Source organism: Gracilinanus agilis, chromosome 4 (genome assembly GCF_016433145.1).
Source record: "Gracilinanus agilis isolate LMUSP501 chromosome 4, AgileGrace, whole genome shotgun sequence".
Lineage (NCBI taxonomy): Eukaryota > Metazoa > Chordata > Mammalia > Didelphimorphia > Didelphidae > Gracilinanus > Gracilinanus agilis.
In genome coordinates, this window is record NC_058133.1 from 75,032,348 (window position 1) to 75,050,992 (window position 18,645).

Below are 18,645 nucleotides of genomic sequence, written 5' to 3' on the forward strand. Positions count from 1 at the left end.
CTAAAAGGTTCACCATCACCATCCTAGAGCATCTCACCTTTGTCTTCACTCAGTTTGTTGGGAACTAAAAGTCCAAGATAATCATGACCAGGTGGGTTAGTTGTAGTAATAGAAAAAGAATTCCACTTAATGTCTAAGCAGTTTTGAGGATTTTTTACACTTTTCAAGTCACATCCTGAATGAGTAGAGGAGACTTGGGGACCACATGGGGCTTCAGTCCTATTCTCCTCCCTCACCTTGTTCCAGATGTCTCATCTCCATCAGTGACTTGGATGTGAATCCAGGTTGGACATCAGAAATAAAAGAAGAATTTGAAATACTAGCTAAGCTGGCCTGTGTCCTTAAGGGTTGATGGGAAGGCTGCTTTTCACTTGGGTTGAATTAGGATCTCCCTTCAGGCACTCAAGAGTCCTTCCACCAGTACCAAACCTCCCACTCTAATACATCAACTCAATGATCTGTACCCATCTGTTTCTTCCACCCCATTAACACACTCACAACCAAATGAAATCCATTGTTTAATTATGAAATGGGACCTTTAAAATGTGTAACTGAGCTTGTAACCAGAGGGTACAAAAGCTGTGGAATGGGGGCTAAGAGGAAAGAGGCAGATCTTTCCACTTGCCACTTAATATGTTTCTACCTCTGTGGTTCCAGGTCATAGTCACCACTCAAATTAGTGCCCAGGGAAATGGAACAATACAGTTTCCTTATTTCCAAGGTGTTGATGGAAAGGGAAGAGAACAAGGTCCTTGGAAAGGCTCTAGGAATAGATTAACAGAGACAGGTAGCCTATCAAGGAAGATGGCAGGAAAGGAAATGGATGCCTCCTCTAAGACCTTCCTAGTTAAGAAACTAGAGAGGAAGCAGGGTCTGTGAGGCAATACAGTATAGTAGTTAGGGTACCAGGCTCGAAGTCAAGGAAAGCTGGGTTCAAATGTCCTGGGCAAGTCATATGCCTCAGTTTCCTCATCTGTAAAATGAGGGGGTTGACATCAAAGGTTTCTTCCAGCTTTAAATCTATGCTCTATAATCCTGGAAAATGTGTCCTTCCTTTCACACCCACCACCTGGCAAGAAATGGTTTACTGCTTAGCCCTCTGGTAAATCAGGGAGCTTTACCACGGCAGGCTCCACAACAGGCTTTTCGATAGTACCAATGTGTGCACAGCTTCACCTTTAGCACCAGGGCACAGTTGGCTGTGGCTTTGTCCTCACAATCTTCACCTAGACAACAGAAATCAGGTCAGGATGACATTGTTCACCAGCCCCATCCCTACCACCTGCCTCATGCCCCAAGGCAGCAACCAGTCTCCCCATGCCCTTACCTGGCACCTCCGTAGGACATGGCTGTACCTGGCATGTCTGCTTGGCCTCAGGTTTGGATGTGGGATCACATCCCTGGCCCAACTCCTCTCCTTGGTAACATTTGACCTCTCGTAGCCTCAGTCCCACACCACAAGTCTTACTGCACTGTCCACAGCCCAAGAAGGACAGGGGAGGAAAGGGAAGAAACAATCGTTAAAGGAACAAAATCCTAATTAAGAGTTACATCAAAGGATCATATATTTAGAACTGGACTGGAGGCCTTTCAGAGTCTAATCCTCTCATTTTACAGATGAGAAAATTGAGGCATAAAGAGGTTAAGTGACTTGCTCAGGGTCACACAGCCAGTAAGTATCCAAGGTTGGATGGAACTCAAGTCTTCCTGACTACAAGTATTGTGTTCTATCTATTGTGTCACCTAGCTACCAATCAATCAAGTCACATTTATATGTGCCTATTATATGTCAGATACTGTGTCTGGTACCAGAAATGCAAATATAAAAGTAAGAGAATAACTTTTCATTTTAGCGCCTCAACTATTACAATTCTTTGTCCATTAGCTGAATATACAAAATCTCTCAATCCTGCATAGGGCACTAGTACTTTGGAAGAAACCATAATTTAGACAGAGCATGGTATAGTGGATACAACTGGATTGGAGTCAGGAAAATCTACATTCAAGTCCTGCCTCAGATCAGACACTCAGTAGCTTATGACACTTTGGGCAATTCCTTAAACTTTCTAGGTCTAATGTTTCCTCAGCTGTAAAAGAAGGGAGTTTGACATGACAACCTCTTAAATCTCTGGGTCCAGCTCTAAATCTATTTTCCTATGATTTCATTCCCTCTTCTTTTTCCATCAACTTAACACACCAAATCCATCTGCCCAAAGAGCCACTGAGACTCTGGGGGAATTATGATCAAGTGAACTCTGCCATTGTTCCTGGAGGGGGTAGGTCAACATGCTCCAATGTGATCCTCTCTCCAAGATCCTTGTAATTTTCCAGATCAAAATACCCTTCTCTAACTGCCATTGCCTCATCCATGTGCTACTTCCTCCTGCCTCAGAGACAAGAACTGTCTTGGTATTTACATTCTCAGCACCTAGCATAGTGCTTGGCACAAAGTAAATGCTTGATAAATGCCTTTTCATTTATTTATTTATTTGTCCTTGAGCATCATTGAATCTAAGATTCACCATCCTTTCAGGCTCCTGAACTCGTCCTAACATCCATCTTATTTCTCCCCCTTTCCAGAGAGAATAACTCCAAAACAAATCCCATCAGAAGAGAAATCTTGCCACATCCCCAAACCTACATAAGGTCAGCTTGTTCTCTCCATCATGTTCTGAAAAGGTGTTTGTTTGCACCACTCAGAACTCAGAGGTCCCTAATCCTCCCCTTGGGACTGGGAAAGAAGGGAAATTGGCCCAGCTTGGGTTCTATTCAGAAAAATAGTAGCAATAAGAAATGAGCTTCTAACTTACTCTATCCAGCAGCCAAACTCAGCACCACAGACCACAGAGCATGGTGGCAAATGCTCTTAAGATCATGGAATCACAGACTTAGAGCTGGAAGGGGCCTGATGGTCACCTGGTCCAACCCTTCATTTTACAGATGAAAAACTGAGGCCCAGAAAGGCAAAGTAATTTGCAGGTAACACTCCGATCATAAAGTGAGTGGTGGTTCTGAGATTTGAATCTGGGACCTTTGACTCTAGACCTAACAAAATTTCAACTATACCACACTGATGGAGAAGATATAAATAATGAAGACCCCATTCCTTTGCCAATTCCCCCTCCACTGTCCATGGGAGAGCTTTTCTTTCCACCCTTAGTTCCCCATCCTCTTGCTGTTGCTAATGATGTCTTCCTCCAGCTCCTTACCTGAGACCAGGCTGTGGTGAACCAGATGGAACAGGGTCTCTTGAAACAAGGTGCCTGTACCTCAGGTTTCTGGGAAATATCACAGTGCCCTTCAGGGTACTCACGGAATACTCCATTCTCCAGTCCTGCACATAGCACCCTCCGGACCTTTACCCCTCGGCCACAGCTGGCATTGCACTAAGGTCAGAGCGGGGAGAGAAGTACTCTGTGAGCAGTAAAACCTGGGGCCACGACAGTTACTCAGCTAGTTTGTCTCAGTGTCTGGTTCCTCTTCTCCTTGCAGAACAATGTCTCCACCAACAATTGGCAGACTTGCAGCCAGGAGAAACATGGCCCTAGGCTGGGGTGGTTTTGCTATCAGTTTTCCCCAATCCCTACCGTACAAGACTCTCCTTGACCTCTCTCATGTCACCTTGCCCTCTTGTGCTTCTCTCCAATCACTCACTCATTCATGATCACTTATTCATTCAATGAGCTTTTTTTCCCCCCAAGCCCTTACCTTCTGCCTTACTATCAATTCCAAGACAGAAGAGTGACAAGGGTTAGGCAATTGGAGTTAAGTGACTTGCCCAAGGTCACATAGCTAGAAGTTTCTGAGGCCAGATTTTAATCCTCAACAAGTTTTTTTTTTTTATTAAAGCTGCAGTAGTCAAAGAATGAGAGGCATCCTGGTCTAGAAGATAGATAGTCGACCTTGGAACCAGGAAGACCTGGCTGGATTCACATCCTGCCTTTTATGCAAACTTTCTATGTGACCACTAGCAAGTCCCTTGCCCTCTTAGTACCATGGGCAACTCTGTAAGTAACTTTAAATATGACCACAGGAAGAAACCTTAAAAGGCACCCACAGCCCAACTCAGTCTCATCTTAGAGATAAGAAAACTGTCTCGGAGTGATGAAGGGACTTATATAAGAGCATCCAAAATTCCTAGACGATGCGTTGACAAGATGAAGAAGCCAAATGCAGAGGGAGGTGGCCAGAAGAGCAGAGTTTAGAAACCAGTGAGTGGAGGAGGAAAGGTAATCATTCTTGGAGCAGAGTAAAATGATCCCACTGAAATGATCTTCATGGGGTAAGCCTGCTAGCCACCTCTTCTGGGAAATCCAAGGGAGAGAAGGGGTGAAAACTATCCAGGCAAAGAAATGACACTCTTGCCCCCTAGTGGGAATTTCTTGAAATTGTTCAGTCCTTGACGAAGCGAAGCACTCCTGCCTGCTCCACCACTTTTCCCTCAAAGCCTCCAAACAGGGTAAAGAGGGGAGGCACAATTGGACACATGGCCTGCCCAAGGTCTCTACTGCCAGCACCTCCAGGAGAATCCAATTTACAGATGAGTTGCTGATTTTCATTATAGGAAGGATTTTCCATACCGGAAAATCCTCAAAGCAGTAAAATCATAGGTTGAGACCAAAAAAACACTTTTTAATATGCTCTGTGCTTTACTACGTGCTTGGCACACAAAGATTAAATAAAAGCATCCGTGCTCTAGAGTTTACATCCTAATGATAAGAAGTAACATCTTTACTTATTTCTGTCTCAGTTGGCAAACTGATCTTCTGAAAACACAGGTTTGATCCTATCACCACCCCCTCCTCTCAACAGACAAACGGACACACACACACACACACACACACACACACACACACACACACACACACACATTAAAAAAACTCCAGTGGGTCCCTATTACTTCCAAGCCCAAATATAAAATTCTCTGGTTGGCTTTTAAAGCCTTTCACCACTCAGGTTCTTCCTACCTTTCTAGTCTTGTCACACTTTTATTTTCCTCCACTTACCCTGTAATCCAGGGATACCCAGATTCTTTGCCCGTCCTGCAGCACAACACTCCTCTCCCAACTCTTGGTCATTTTCAATGACTGCCCCTCAGGCCTAATCCCTCTCTCTCCTCACCTAGACCTCCTGGCTTTTCCAACTTCCTTTAAGTTTTAGCTTTCTCCGGTGTTTTCCAGTCCTCCTTCACCTTTATATCTTTCCTCTGAGATTATCTCCAATTCATCCCGTATATATGCTATTTGAACATAGTTGTCTGTTGTCTCCTTTATTAGACTGTGAGTTCCCTGAGGGCAGGGATTGAGGAGGTTTGGGGCTGGGGGTGGCTTATGTCCTTTGTTGCATACCCAGCACTTGCAGATACTTAATAAATGCTTGGTGGCTATTTGATTGGACTTGTCTCAATGCCGAGAAATCTTTCTCTTCATTCCTTTCTCCTCATCCACTCAAAAGGTTTCATGTCCAAAAAAAAAATTTTTTTTAATCTAGAAAGTATCTGAGGTCAGCTTTGAATCCAGGACCTCCTATCTCCAAGCCAGACTCTCTATCCACTGAACTACATAGCTGCCCCTCAGGTTTCATGGTTTAAGCAATAATATTTTTTTAATTAGGATAAAAATAATGGACTTTGCTACTAGTAGCAATGCAACAAGTCAGGGCACTCCTGAAGGACTTATGTAAAAGAATGCTGTCCACATTGAAAGAAAGAACTATGCCTGGCCACATTCAGAGGAAGAACTGTGGGAGGAGAAACACAGAAGAAAAACAACTGCTTGAACACACAGGTTGATGGGGATAATATTGGGGATGTAGACACTAAATGATAACTCTAGTCCAAGTATCAATAATATGGAATTAGGTCTTGATCAATGATACATGTAAAATCCAGTAAAATTGTGCATTGGTTAAGGGGGGGTAGGGGGGTTGGGGGAGAGGGAAAGAACATGAAATATGTAATTATGGGAAAATATTCAAAATAAAAAAATTTTTAATAAAAAAAATAAAAATAAAAATGATAAATGGGCAAGGAACACAAATAGGCAATTTCCAGATAAAGAAATCAAAACTATCAATAAGCACATGGAAAAGTGTTCTAAATCTCTTATAATTAGAGAAATGCAAATCAAAACAACTCTGAGGTACCACTTTACACCTAGCAGATTGGCTAACATGATAGCAAAGGAAAGTAATAAATATTGGAGGGGATGTGGCAAAATTGGGACATTAATATATTGCTGGTGGAGTTGTGAATTGATCCAACCATTCTGGATGGCAATTTGGAACTATGCCCAAAGGACTTTAAAAGATTGTCTGCCTTTTGATCCAGCCATAGAACTGCTGGGTTTATACCCCCAAAGAGATCATAAGGAAAAAGACATGTACAAAAATATTTATAGCCACGATCTTTTGGTGGCAAAAAATTGGAAAATGAAGGGATGCCCTTCAAATGGGGAATGGCTGAACAAATTGTGGTTTCTGCTGGTGATGGAATACTATTGAACTGGAAGAATTCCATGTGAACCGGAAAGATCTCCAGGAAGTGTTGCAGAGTGAAAGGAGCAGAAGGAGGAGAACATTGTACACAGAGACTGATATACTGTGGTAAAACGGAATGTAATGGACCTCTGTACTAGCAACAATGCAATGATCCAGAGCAAGGCTGAGGGATTTATGAGGACAAACACTACCCACATCCAGAGGAAGAACTGTGGAAATAGAAACACAGAAGAAAAACAACTGCTTGATCACATGGGTCGCTGGGAACATGATTGAGGATATAGACTCTAAACAATCTCCCTAGTGCAAATATCAATAATATGGAAAGAGGTCTTGATCAATGACACATGTAAAACCCAATGGAACTGCTCATTGGCTACAGGAGGGGGGTGGGAGGAGGGGAGGGAAAGAATGTAAATCATGTAACCATGGAAAAATATTCTAAATTAATTAATTAAACGAAAATTTTCAAATAAAAAAGAAAGAAAGAAAGAACTATGGGAGTAGAAATGCAAAAGCAAAACATATAACATCACTTATCACATGTATATATGGGTATGTGATTTGAGATTTAGGCCTTAAAAAATTTATCTATAGCAAAAATGGATAATATGTACATAGGTATCAAGTGACAACATTTGTACAACTCAGTGTCATTGTTTGTCAGCTCTGGGAGAGGAGAGGGAAATTAAATTTAAATTAAATTAATTAAAAAATAAAAAATAAATAAAATAAATAATAATTCATTTTAATTTTATTTTTAAATTTAAATTTTAAAAAATTAAATTTATTTTAAAAGTAAATTAAATTTAAATTAAATTAAATTAAAATTTAAAAATCATGTAAATGTGGAAAAGTGTTTTTAAATAAATTTTATGAAAATTAGGATAAAAACAAAAAAGAAAGTAAGGGAGAATAGATTTGGAGAAACTATATACTGAGAGATGGACCTTAGAATACTTTGTCTCTCTGGTTCTTGATCTGAAGAAAGGAAATTACTGAAGATGTCTAGACCTAGATTTTTCCTTTCTTTCTGTTTAACTCCATGCAATGTCTCACATGTAGAATCATAGATACATAGCTAAGGGCCTTAACGGACATTTATACCAAATTCTTAGAGCTTAAATGACTTGCCTAAGGTTACGAAGATTGTTTATAGTAGAACTAGCAACTGAATCCATGATAATGCTTAGTACTAAGTCAATATTCCACATTAGATCAGAAATGCTACCTTACCGAAAGACTGGTCACCTGCATTACTGGCTTCTGGGTAAAGGGCCCTTGTTTAGAACACAAAGACTAGAAGGATCTTCAAAGTTCATCTAATCCACTGCCCTGCACCGTGCCCAACTAGCCTTGCCAACTTTCCCAGATTCACTAGGACTCTTCTTAAATATGTCATTAGAGAATAAAAAGGTATAGTTCAAAGAGATCTTAGAAATCACCCAGCCCAACTCAGTCTCATCTTAGAGATAAGAAACTATGGCAGAGGGAAGATGAAATGATTTACTGAAAAACACCCAAAATTCAGAGTTGGCAGGAGATGAAAAGGTCAAGGGCAGAGAAAGGTGGCCAGAAAAAGGAAATTTTAGAAACCAATGAGTCGAGGAATACAGGTAACCTTTCTTAGAGTTGAATAATAATGATCAAATTGGAATGAACTTTAGACAGGAAGCCCACTTCTCACATCTTCTGGGAAGTCTGAGGGGGAGATGCGGAGAAAAACATCCAGACAAAGAAATGATACTCTTGCCCCCTAGAGAGAATTTCCTGAAATTGTCACCATCAGTCCTTGCCAAAGCACCTCTGCTGGCATTGCCACTTTCCCCCAACTCCTCCAAATAGGGTAAAGAGGACAAGCACAACTGGACACTTGCCTGGTCAAGTCACATCTCTACCACCAACATTTCCAGAAGAATATAAATCCCCAGCTTCAAGACTTGTCAATATGGCCATCTATCCCATGACTCCAGGCTCATCCTAGCTGAGTGACAGTATAAAGTCATCCCTATTGCCCTAGGTCATCCTGATTCTTCCATAGTAGAGTCCTCAAGGTCACTTCTAAGAGGTAGCCAGTCCGTGTTTTGACAAGCTTCTTTATCTTGAAGTTCCTGGCTCCCCACTCCCCACCATGTCTCTAGAGCCACCATCTTGTCTTCTAAAATCAAGCAACTTTTGATCACATGGGTTGATGGGGATATGATTGGGGATGCAGACTCTAAATGATCACCCTAGTGCAAATATCAATAATATAGAAATAAGTCTTGATCAACAACACATAAAACCCAGTGGAATTGCGCGTTGGCTATGGGAGAGGGATGGGAAGGAGGGGAGGGAAAAAACACAAATCATGTAACCATGGAAAAATTATCTTAATTAATCAACTAAAGAAAATGTAAAAGCAAAACAAAAAAATAAATAAAAATAAAAATAAAATCAAGTAGCCTCCCACAAAAAGTGATACTTTCTAATAAATGTAAAATAAAAAAAAAAAAGTGATACTTTCTTATTAAGACTCACCTGTTCCCACCCTTGTTCCACCCAATGGGCAGGGCAGTTCCAGCCTCCACAAGGGTAAACAGCCAGTGGTTTTGTGGTGGGATCACACTGAGAACCTGAGATCACCTTCCCCTCCAGGTTTCGACATGAGATGATTCGGCTCATCCGTCCCTCACCACAGGCACCTGAGCACTTGGAGAAACAGGGGATCATTGGGTGGGTCACTTGGGAGCTTTGGGGAGGCAACAAAGTGTCCTGATCACACTTAAGATTGCTTTTTTCTCTCTCTCTTAAATAGTTCTCAATGATGGTACTTGACTAGCAAAAGGTATTTCTCCTTACAAATTGCCTTCATTTGTCTAATGGTTCTCCAAACCATTCATTGCCCACTGAGGAACATTTGAGAGGACTTTCATGATGCCCCACTTCCTCACGGAAAATCTTTATTTCCTTTAAACGTCAGGTAATGGGATATTGAGCTCATTGAATGAAAACTGCTGGTAAGGTAAATAGATTTTTCCCTCTTTCTCAGTCATCATCAACTGAGACTTTCCTTCCTTCCACCATCTGTACATATTTATTCGTAAAGAATCCTGAAAGGCTGATAGAGCAGAAAAATCAGTGGTAGGCTGGACTCACCGGTCCCCAGTCAGAAGCAGTCCACTGCCGATCACAGGGTGGCCCCAGGCACTCCTTCTCACTAGCTGGCTTCGTGGCCTCATTACACAGTGACAACCCCACTGAGCAGCGCACCTCTCTCCTCATGGTCCCTTGACCACCACATGGAGCTGAGCACTGGCCCCATAGAGGAAGAGGCAAGATATCACAACATGTTATCAGTTTTATTCTAATCAGAGATTCAGCATCATTTGATTTTAACTACCACCCCCCCCCAGGTACAACCCAAGCAGACCAAGGATGTGAATAAATTCTAAAGCTGGGTATGCTTTTCACTTTCTTAAAACAGTTAAGGAAGCAGATGTGGGTTTCACCCCTTATCCAGTTTTGAATTTGTCAGAGCCTTTCCTGCTCACCACACATATACAAGAAGAGTGTCCCTCTTTTTAAAGAGTTTAAAGAGTTCATCTTCCATATGAAAATACCCTCTGTGCCCTCTAAGTAAATTATTTCAGTGGTCACAATCAAGAAGAAATAAATTCAGGGTCCCTAGGAAATTCAGAAATCTGTAAAAGTTCTCATCAATAACGCTCCCCTGTATCCCTCCAGACCACCCATTCCAAGGATGTCAAGCCAAAGGTACACCCATACCTCAGACCATTCAGAGAGTTCCCACTGGGGACCACAAGCCTTGTTCCTGCAGGCTTTCTTTTCCACTGGCCGTGCCAACCCAGCTGCCACACATAACTCATCATAGACTGAGCTGTCAAAGCCAGGGGCCAGCATCCTCCAGCATCGGACCGTGCGGGCCTGGTGCCCCTCACCGCAAGTCCTCGAACACTCACTCCATCGATTTGTCTCCCACCTCCACATGGAGAAAAACAGACAACCCACAGACACAGAAGGGATTGAGCCATGGTTCTTGGGAGAGACACGGGGCCATCAGAACCTGAGGCCCAGAGAGGCAGTAAAAAGAGCGACAGAAATGTTCCAGTAGAAAAGAGTTCTGAGTTTAAAGTCAGAGAGTTTTAGGTTCGAATCCCAGTCTCTGTGTAAGTTTGGAGGTCACAACTCTTCTGAGTCTAAGGTAATTATTCATCTGTAAAATGAGGGAGGTTGGACTAAATTACCTTTAGGGTACCTTCTAAATCTCTGATTCTAGGGAGAGGTCTTAAAAGATTATCAAATTGGCCATGGAACGGTCATCTCTTACACGATATAGTGCTTATCCTCCATCTCCAAACTCTATGGAAGATGCTGTTTTAGCCAACTTGCCAACTTGCCGACTACTCTGGCAAATTTCTCCCTCTGACTCCTTTATTCGGTCACTTGACAGCTCCACACCCTGAATACTGACCTTTTCCTGAAGCTTTAGCACTCGTAGGGTGCACTTTTCTACTCTATAGTTTGGTCCTGGCATATGAGTTCCTAGCCTGATTGCAGCTGGTCTATCAAGGGCATATGCTACTCTTGGTTAGGAAGTCATGGGACATTTAAGAGTCATTATAATGGCAGTCAGCAAGAGTTGGTAACTCACCTGGGCTGGCAATCCCTCCCTGTGCAGAGCTCATAGGCAGGCTCTGGTCGGGTCACCGCATCACAGTAAGCCTCTTCCACTTCTACTCCATCATAACGTACACACATGGCATAGGAGGCGCTGATACCTGCTGGACAATCGAGATGGCTCTTAGCCAGGCAATGCCTGTTAAACCCCACTGCAAAGCCAAAGCTCTAAATTCTTCCCATACAGAGTCAGAACCAGAGTTTGATCTCTTGCCGTTCAGAAGAGCTGCAAAAGAGGCTCCAGAAGCCAACAGCTCCTAAGTGGTCATCACCAGGCTGAAGAATCCGTTACAGATGGCCCTTGAAGAAGAATGCCCACCTCTTCATGCTGAAAAACCAGCCAGTAAGGAGCCAGGCAGACTTCTCCCTTCACACACTAGGAAAGGTCTCTCTAGAAGGGTGTCTTCCCCTAACCCCGACTCCATTGTCCCGGGGAGCTCTCCCTCACTCCCTGCTCAGAACTCATCACTAGATTGTTCTGTTGGACCTACCTGAAGTACAGGTGGAGCTGCAGGGGGCCTGGGCAGAGACCTTCCAGCGATACATATCAGCCCGGCTGATGTCGTCATGCCCCAGAGGACTCACGTTAAAATCATTGCTGAGGAGAGAGGCCAAGGTGAGGCACCAGGAGAGGAGGAGCTTAAGACCACTGTAAGGCTAGGAATGGAACCAAACATAACTACTTCAGAAATCCCTGCGTCCTGGTGGTCCCTCTCTTAGGTCGCTTGTAAGCCACCTGGCTTGCTTGTTCCACTGTCTCCCTTCCCGATCCAGCAAAAGCTAGTATTTCCACATAAATGATCAGCTTTTCTCTTATCTTTATTTCTTTCCCTCTTTCTTAATTAAGAAAAGGAATTTTTGCCTTTCATAGAGCACTAGAGTCTGCGTGTACCTTGACTAAAGGAAGAGTGAAGCCCCGGAGAAACTTTTGATGGATTAGTGAGCAATCCAGCCCTGCCTTGTCATTCCCATCTCACTAAAAGAGCTCAGTCTCAATTCAGGGACCCCCTGGTCAAATATTCAGAGATGCTTTCTCTAATATGATTATCTGGTGTACTAATTCCCATTTTGCCACTCTTTGTTAAGTGACAGTTAGGTGGCACAATGGATGATGCTGGTCTTGGAAGGAGGAAGACTTGTCTTTGAATCCTTACTGAGACACGTCATGTACTGTGTGACCCTGATCGAGTCACTTCATCTTTCTCAGCCTCAGTTTCCTTATCTGTATAGCATTATAAATAGCCCTTGCCCCCCAGGTTTGTTGTGAGTCTCAGAGAAAATACAAAAAGAATTCTGCAAACCTTAAAAATAGCTATTATATTACTCTGTTATAGCATATTCTTTCATGCTATATTATAACATAATATTGTTATATTGTATTACAATATATATTACATTATGCTGTGTTGTGTTGTGTTATGTTCTGTTATGCTATGCTGTGCTATTATGTTTGTTATATAACGGGATGTTAGAATATATAAAAGGAGGCAGCTGGGTAGCTTAGTGGATTGAGAGCCAGGCCTAGAGATGGGAGGTCCTAGGTTCAAATCTGGCTTCAGACACTTCCCAGCTGTGTGACCCTGGGCAAGTCACTTGACCCCCATTGACTACCCTTACCACTCTTTTGCTTTGGAGCCAATACAGAGTATTGACTCCAAGATGGAAGGTGAGGGTTTAAAAAAAAATGATATATAAAAGCTAGCTATTTGAAGTGGCAAAGTAAGGCTGATTCCCAAATAAAGAGGGGAGTATTTTCTAGTACCCCATCCCAAGAAATGCTTGGCCTCTGGTATTTCAGCACACAATAGATTCAAACAATGCCCCTCACCTCTCCATGCCAGGAGACTGGAGGGGCTGTGCCTGAAGTTCAAGGCCCAAGCCCACCTGGACACTCAAATCAGATGTAGGGCTCTGTTCAGCAGCTACTATGGTAGGGCTTGTAGAAACCATCTCCTCCTTTTGTTTGCTTCCTGCCTCAGCCTTTAGCAAGTCTTCTAGAAAGGTCTTAGAGGTGGGTATTCGGGGTAATCCTTCCTGCCAGCCTCTGGTTGACTGGATTTCTGGCTCTAGGGTCGAGTTCCTCCTAACCACTGGAGTGGTAAGTTGCTGCAGTTTTCGACAGAAGGAAGACCTCCAGGAATCCCGGTGACAAAGCTTCCGAAAGGCGTGCCATTGGGTCATCCCAGCCTGCCCCCTCTCCAGGATACCCCGACCAATCATAGAGTATGGAATGGCAGTGCTGGTGGAAACCTGGCTCCATTGGAAGGCTAGAAGGCAAAAATAAGACAGAGCATAAACATCAGAAGAAGGACCCTCCACTTCCCAAACAGGAGACACTCAGACCTCCAGGGATCAGGAGTTACATGGCATATCATATTCCAACATAACCCTATAACAAGATGGCATATTAAGAGGAAGAAAGCATCATAACCACTCATCCCTGGGCAAAGCAATCCTACCCTTGCTCTCACTGGCACTTTGGGAGCCAATTGGAAGTAATTGTGTTGGTCTATAATTTAATCAAGGCAACGTGGCATGGTGGATAGAGTATCAGGTTTGGAATCAGAAAGACTCAGAGCCAAATCCCACCTCTGATCCAGATTCATTATGTGACTTTGGGCAGGTCCCTTACCCTCTACATCATGCTCATTCCTGTCTCTCTGCCTTTTTTCTCCCCATGTACATAACCCTTACTCATGCTTTTACTTACCCAAACCTTTGGAGGATGGGGCATTGGAATGAACACTGGTCTTCTCTCCAAATACTCTTTCAATTATACTACATTAACTCTCCCTTTTTAAATCCTTACCTTCTATCTTAGAATCACTAAGGAAGAAGAAAAGCAGGTATGCAATGGAGGTCAAGTGTCTTGCCCAGGATCACTGAGCTAAAAAGTGTCTAAGCCCAGATTTGAACCCAGGACCTCTTGTCTTCAGTTCTGGTTCTCTATCCAGTGAGCCACTAAGTTATCCCTATATTAACTCTTTAGTAGCTCCAGAACAAGATAATCTAAAGAGCAAAAACCTAAATATAAACATTAATACATAAAAGGATCTCAATAAGAGCCCTCATACTTCTTTCCACCCCACCAGAGGTCCAAGAAATTCACATACTGAAGTCTAATTCTCCACCAACGACTGTCATCTCTGTTTCTCCTTCCTTGATGGTAGGATATGCTTGTTCCACCTGAAAACGAAGCTTCTCCTCCTCTTCTGCCATAGACTGGCCCCAATTTCCAGCCTGATCAGCACCATTCCTGTGGGCAAAGCTTCTGTGGCGCTTCCTGGTGTCTCCTCCCAGTGAGATATGGCCATCTACCTCCTTTGGGGAATTGGCAGAGACCCAAGTGGTATTGAAGCCAGCAGATGGTCCAGGCTCAGGTGAATCCAAATCCTGGCTCTGGTGGCCATAGGAATTTGAGCCACGGACAGAGAGGGGAGGCTCTGGAGCTGGAGTGGCTGTGTGGAGAGCTAGCACCTGATCCCGAGGCACCGTAAAGTCATAAGATATGTGAGATACCTTCCCATTGAAATTATAATACTGAAAGGAAAAGTAAAAAAAGCAAATTTTTAATAAAGCTAGTTATGGCCCAAGAGAAATTATATGCCACCTCATCCTTCTCACTTGAGATGTGAAAATATGTTGTATTTATATATGGGTTTGTGGTTTCATCAGTGCAGAGAATTCTTGGTGTGAAAGTTCTCAGCTTAGTAATTTAACTGCAATTAACAGTCTGAGAATTGCAAGGGGGGCACTGATAAGGGAGCAACTTGTCCAAGATTTCAGGGTTTGTATCAGAAACAGAACCATGATCTCCTTGACTCTAAGATTAGACCACTATTTGAGCTGAAGAGGCTCATTTCCAATAGCCTGGACACCAGGAAATATTAGGTTGGTTTGGTTTCTTTTTTAAAACCATTCCTTCAGGGGCAGCTGGGTAGCTCAGTGGATTTAGAGTCAGGTCCAGAGACAGGAGGTCCGAGGTTCAAATCCGGCCTCAGACACTTCCCAGCTGTGTGACCCTGGGCAAGTCACTTGACCCCCATTGCCCACCCTTACCACTCTTCCACCAAGGAGCCAATACACAGAAGTTAAGGGTTTAAAAAAAAAAACATTCTTTCGGGGGGGAAGCTGGGTAGCTCAGTAGATTGAGAGCCAGGCCTAGAGATGGAAGGTCCTGGGTTCAAATCTGGCCTCACACACTTCCCAGCTGTGTGACCCTGGGCAAGTCACTTGACCCCTCATTGCCTGCCCTTACCCCTCTTCTTCCTTGGAACCAATACACAGTATTGACTCCAAAATGGAAAGTAAGGGTTTAAAAAAATTTTTTTTAACCATTCCTTCCATCTTATAATCAATCTAAGGAAGAAGAGTGGTAAGAGCTACATAATGATGATTAAGTGACTTGTCCAGGGTCACATAACTAAGAAGTGTCATATTAAGTTGTGTGACTCTGGGTAAGGTATTTAAATTCTCAGTCTCAGATTCCTCACTTATTAAGTGGGAATAATGACAACACTATCATGAGATAGCTGCAAGGAAAGTGCTTTGTGATCCTTAATGCAGTAGGAAAAAAAATGAACTCTTATAGGTGAAATCATCGATTTAGAATCAGAAATGACCAGAGTCAACATCAATTCCAAATCCATCATTTTTAAAAGGGTGAGGAGGAGAGAGAAAAAGCATTTATTAAGTACTGCATACATGCCAAAACTATGCTAAAATCTTTATAAATATTATCCTCACAATAGCTCGATAAGGTAAGGGCTATTATTATTTCTACTTTATAATTGCAGAAACTGAGAAAGAGGTTTAAGTAAATTGCCCAGAGTTAAGTGTCAGTTAATTGTCTGAGGCTAGATTTGAACTTGGGTCTTCCTGACTCCAGATCTAATGCTCAATCCCCTGTACCACCCAGATCCCTCTAGGTAAAGAGCTCTAACACTTCATCTTACTAAACCATTCCCCAGATTTCTTCTCAGGCTATAGAGCCAACTGAAGACAGCTGTTATAGGGAAATTAGAAAGTAAGTAAAGGGAATAAAGATTTCAGAACTTTGAGTGAGGGACTGGCCGAGAGTCAGTTATTCCCTGGACTTTCACCTGGATGGTGGTATCTGATCTTTCTCTTAATATCCTGTCTTTGTGAATCACCAACCATCAAGATTTCACTGGCTGGAAAGAGATTGAGTTTTAGGTCTGACACACTGGTGGACAATTGTGTCAAGAGCCTTCCTCCCTCTCCATTTTGGATGTATTTGCCATTACCTGCTGGATTCCTGGAGTACCCTTTTGAGGACAGCAGATGTGAGATCTCTAATCTACTCAGTTGGACCTGTTTCACCTTCCAGATTTCCTGTACCCTAATATCATCACAGGGAAATTGGATAGGATTTGAGTTAGGCAGCTGGGTGATTTTAGTGAGATCGGTTTAAAGAATCTGTTGGACCCTCATGGGAGGGAATCCAGACCTGTTTCTAAATTAATCCCAATCCCTTTGCTACCTATCCCTGTTAATTAAATAAACCTTGTTGTTGTTATCTAACAGCCTCTCCCTGGAAATCCTTTCCTAGGTCAGGTTATTGGCCCAAGTATATCTAAGAACCTAGAGATTTCAGTTATCAATCACCTAGCTATATGCCACCATTAACAACCAATTAATAACCTGTCCATATTTATTTAAGAACCTACCAATATTTATTTTTTCACAGCCCACCACTCACTGTACCCTTCTCCTCTTTCCACCCCTGTCAACGTTTCCCTTACATACCATGGCATTCAAGGACTGGTTGGTGGGACCCTGGGCAATAATATACTCCAGCCCTTCAGAGTGCAGGTTAGGTGGACGCCTGTACTTAAACACAGTTCCAGCCACTCGGAAGTTCTGAGGAGGGTCCACAACAGAGTTCCCATTGAAGAAGAAGTGCCCAGCTTCATCTGCCAGTGCTACAAAAAAAAAAAAAAGGAAGGGCACAAGAATGGAGAAAGCAAGCAAACAAACACATAGGCAGCCAGGTAGGGCAGAGGGTCTCTCAATGGGGTCTTAAGGGGATGCTCAGAGATGCCTGACCAAATGCGAAACAAGTGGCTCCAAACTTAAGCTCCTATTCCAAGTCCACTTAGCCCCCCACAGCAATGTCAGCAGGATTTTTGTGCTTGAATATTTGTGCTAAGGAACCTGCAGAGGAGGAGGGGCTAACGAGGGTCATAGAATCACAGGATTTGAGTCAGAAAAAAGACCTCCTACTCCAACCCTCATTTTACAAATGGGTAGCAAAGGCCCAAGGATTTGAATTAAGAGGAAGGCTACCATCCAACCAGAGCAGGACTGAAGTGGATAGAAGGTGTCACACCATGGGGGCTCGGTAGTCTAAGGAAAGGCAGGTATGTCTATGACACCCGCTCCTTTACCAAGGATGTTTTCCGTCTTCCTGCGCTCGATGATAAGGATATCCGTGGCACCAACAGGGATATTGGTGACAAAAACATAACCTGGAAAGATGAGAAATTACTTGTTGGGAAAAGAAGAGTCCCACATTCAGCTTAAGAGTGCTGAGCTGATGTGAGGGAAGGAGCCAAGGGCTCAAAGAAAGGCTGTTTAAAAGGATCAACCTCAGACAGAAGGACACCAGATAGAGAGGAAAAGGAAAACCTTGAAAGGCATTGGCTGGGTGGGGTGGGTGAGGTTGGAGGGGAGGGAAAGAACATGAATCACGTAACCATGGAAAAAATATTCTAAATTAATTAATTAAATAAAAATTTTCAATTAAAAAAAAAGGCATTGGGTACATCAATGGGAAGAACCTTGGATTTAGTCAAAGGAACAAAATTCAGGTCCTTCCTCCATCATTTTCAATCTGTATGACCTTGGGTAAGTCATGAAACCTCTGTGGGCTTCAAATGAAGGCTATAAAATGAGAGAGTTGGACTAGATGACCTCTATCAAAGTAGTAGAACTAATAGTAGTGATGTTAGTACCATTACTAGGAGTAATAGTAATAATGATGGTAGTAGTGGTAATAGTAATAATAGTGGTGATAGTAATAGTAGCACTGAAAATAGTAGTAGGGATAGTAGTAACAATAGTAGTGGTAGTACTAATAGTAGGGATAGTATTAGTACTACTAGTAGTAGTACTTAGTAGCTGCTAGCATTCATGTAGCATTTTAAGATTTGCAAAGTATTTTACAAATATTATCTCATTTGATCTTCACAACAACCCTGGGAGCTTCATTATACACACTTTACAGATGAGGCAGAGGGAAGTTAAGTAACTTACCCAGGGTGACATGGCTAAGCATTGTATAAGGCTGGATTTGAACTCATTTCCTAACTCTAAGACCACAGTTCTATCCAGTAGGTCATTTAGCTGCCTGGGACATGTCAGCCCTGGACATCATCAGAAAGGTCCTCTAGTCCAACCCTGTTTTATTACAGACGAGGAATCTGAGACCAAGAAAAGTGAAGG

At 42.7% G+C, this 18,645-nt stretch overlaps 1 protein-coding gene across 1 annotated transcript in view; it reads right to left on the reverse strand.

The window, feature by feature from the left end:
• Positions 1–1,107: 1,107 nt before the first annotated feature.
• The window catches only part of LOC123247063 (ADAMTS-like protein 2), a 37,805-nt gene continuing 20,267 nt past the window's right edge, over positions 1,108–18,645 (reverse strand). Inside the window, exons 7-18 of the mRNA XM_044675857.1 lie at positions 17,589–17,669; positions 16,948–17,123; positions 14,292–14,718; positions 13,007–13,445; positions 11,670–11,776; positions 11,153–11,282; positions 10,267–10,480; positions 9,637–9,792; positions 9,019–9,189; positions 3,210–3,386; positions 1,328–1,472; positions 1,108–1,226 (exon numbers count right to left, since the gene is read on the reverse strand). Of these exons, the coding sequence (XP_044531792.1) occupies positions 1,108–1,226; positions 1,328–1,472; positions 3,210–3,386; positions 9,019–9,189; positions 9,637–9,792; positions 10,267–10,480; positions 11,153–11,282; positions 11,670–11,776; positions 13,007–13,445; positions 14,292–14,718; positions 16,948–17,123; positions 17,589–17,669 (2,342 nt within the window). The remainder of the gene's footprint in view (positions 1,227–1,327; positions 1,473–3,209; positions 3,387–9,018; positions 9,190–9,636; positions 9,793–10,266; positions 10,481–11,152; positions 11,283–11,669; positions 11,777–13,006; positions 13,446–14,291; positions 14,719–16,947; positions 17,124–17,588; positions 17,670–18,645) is intronic.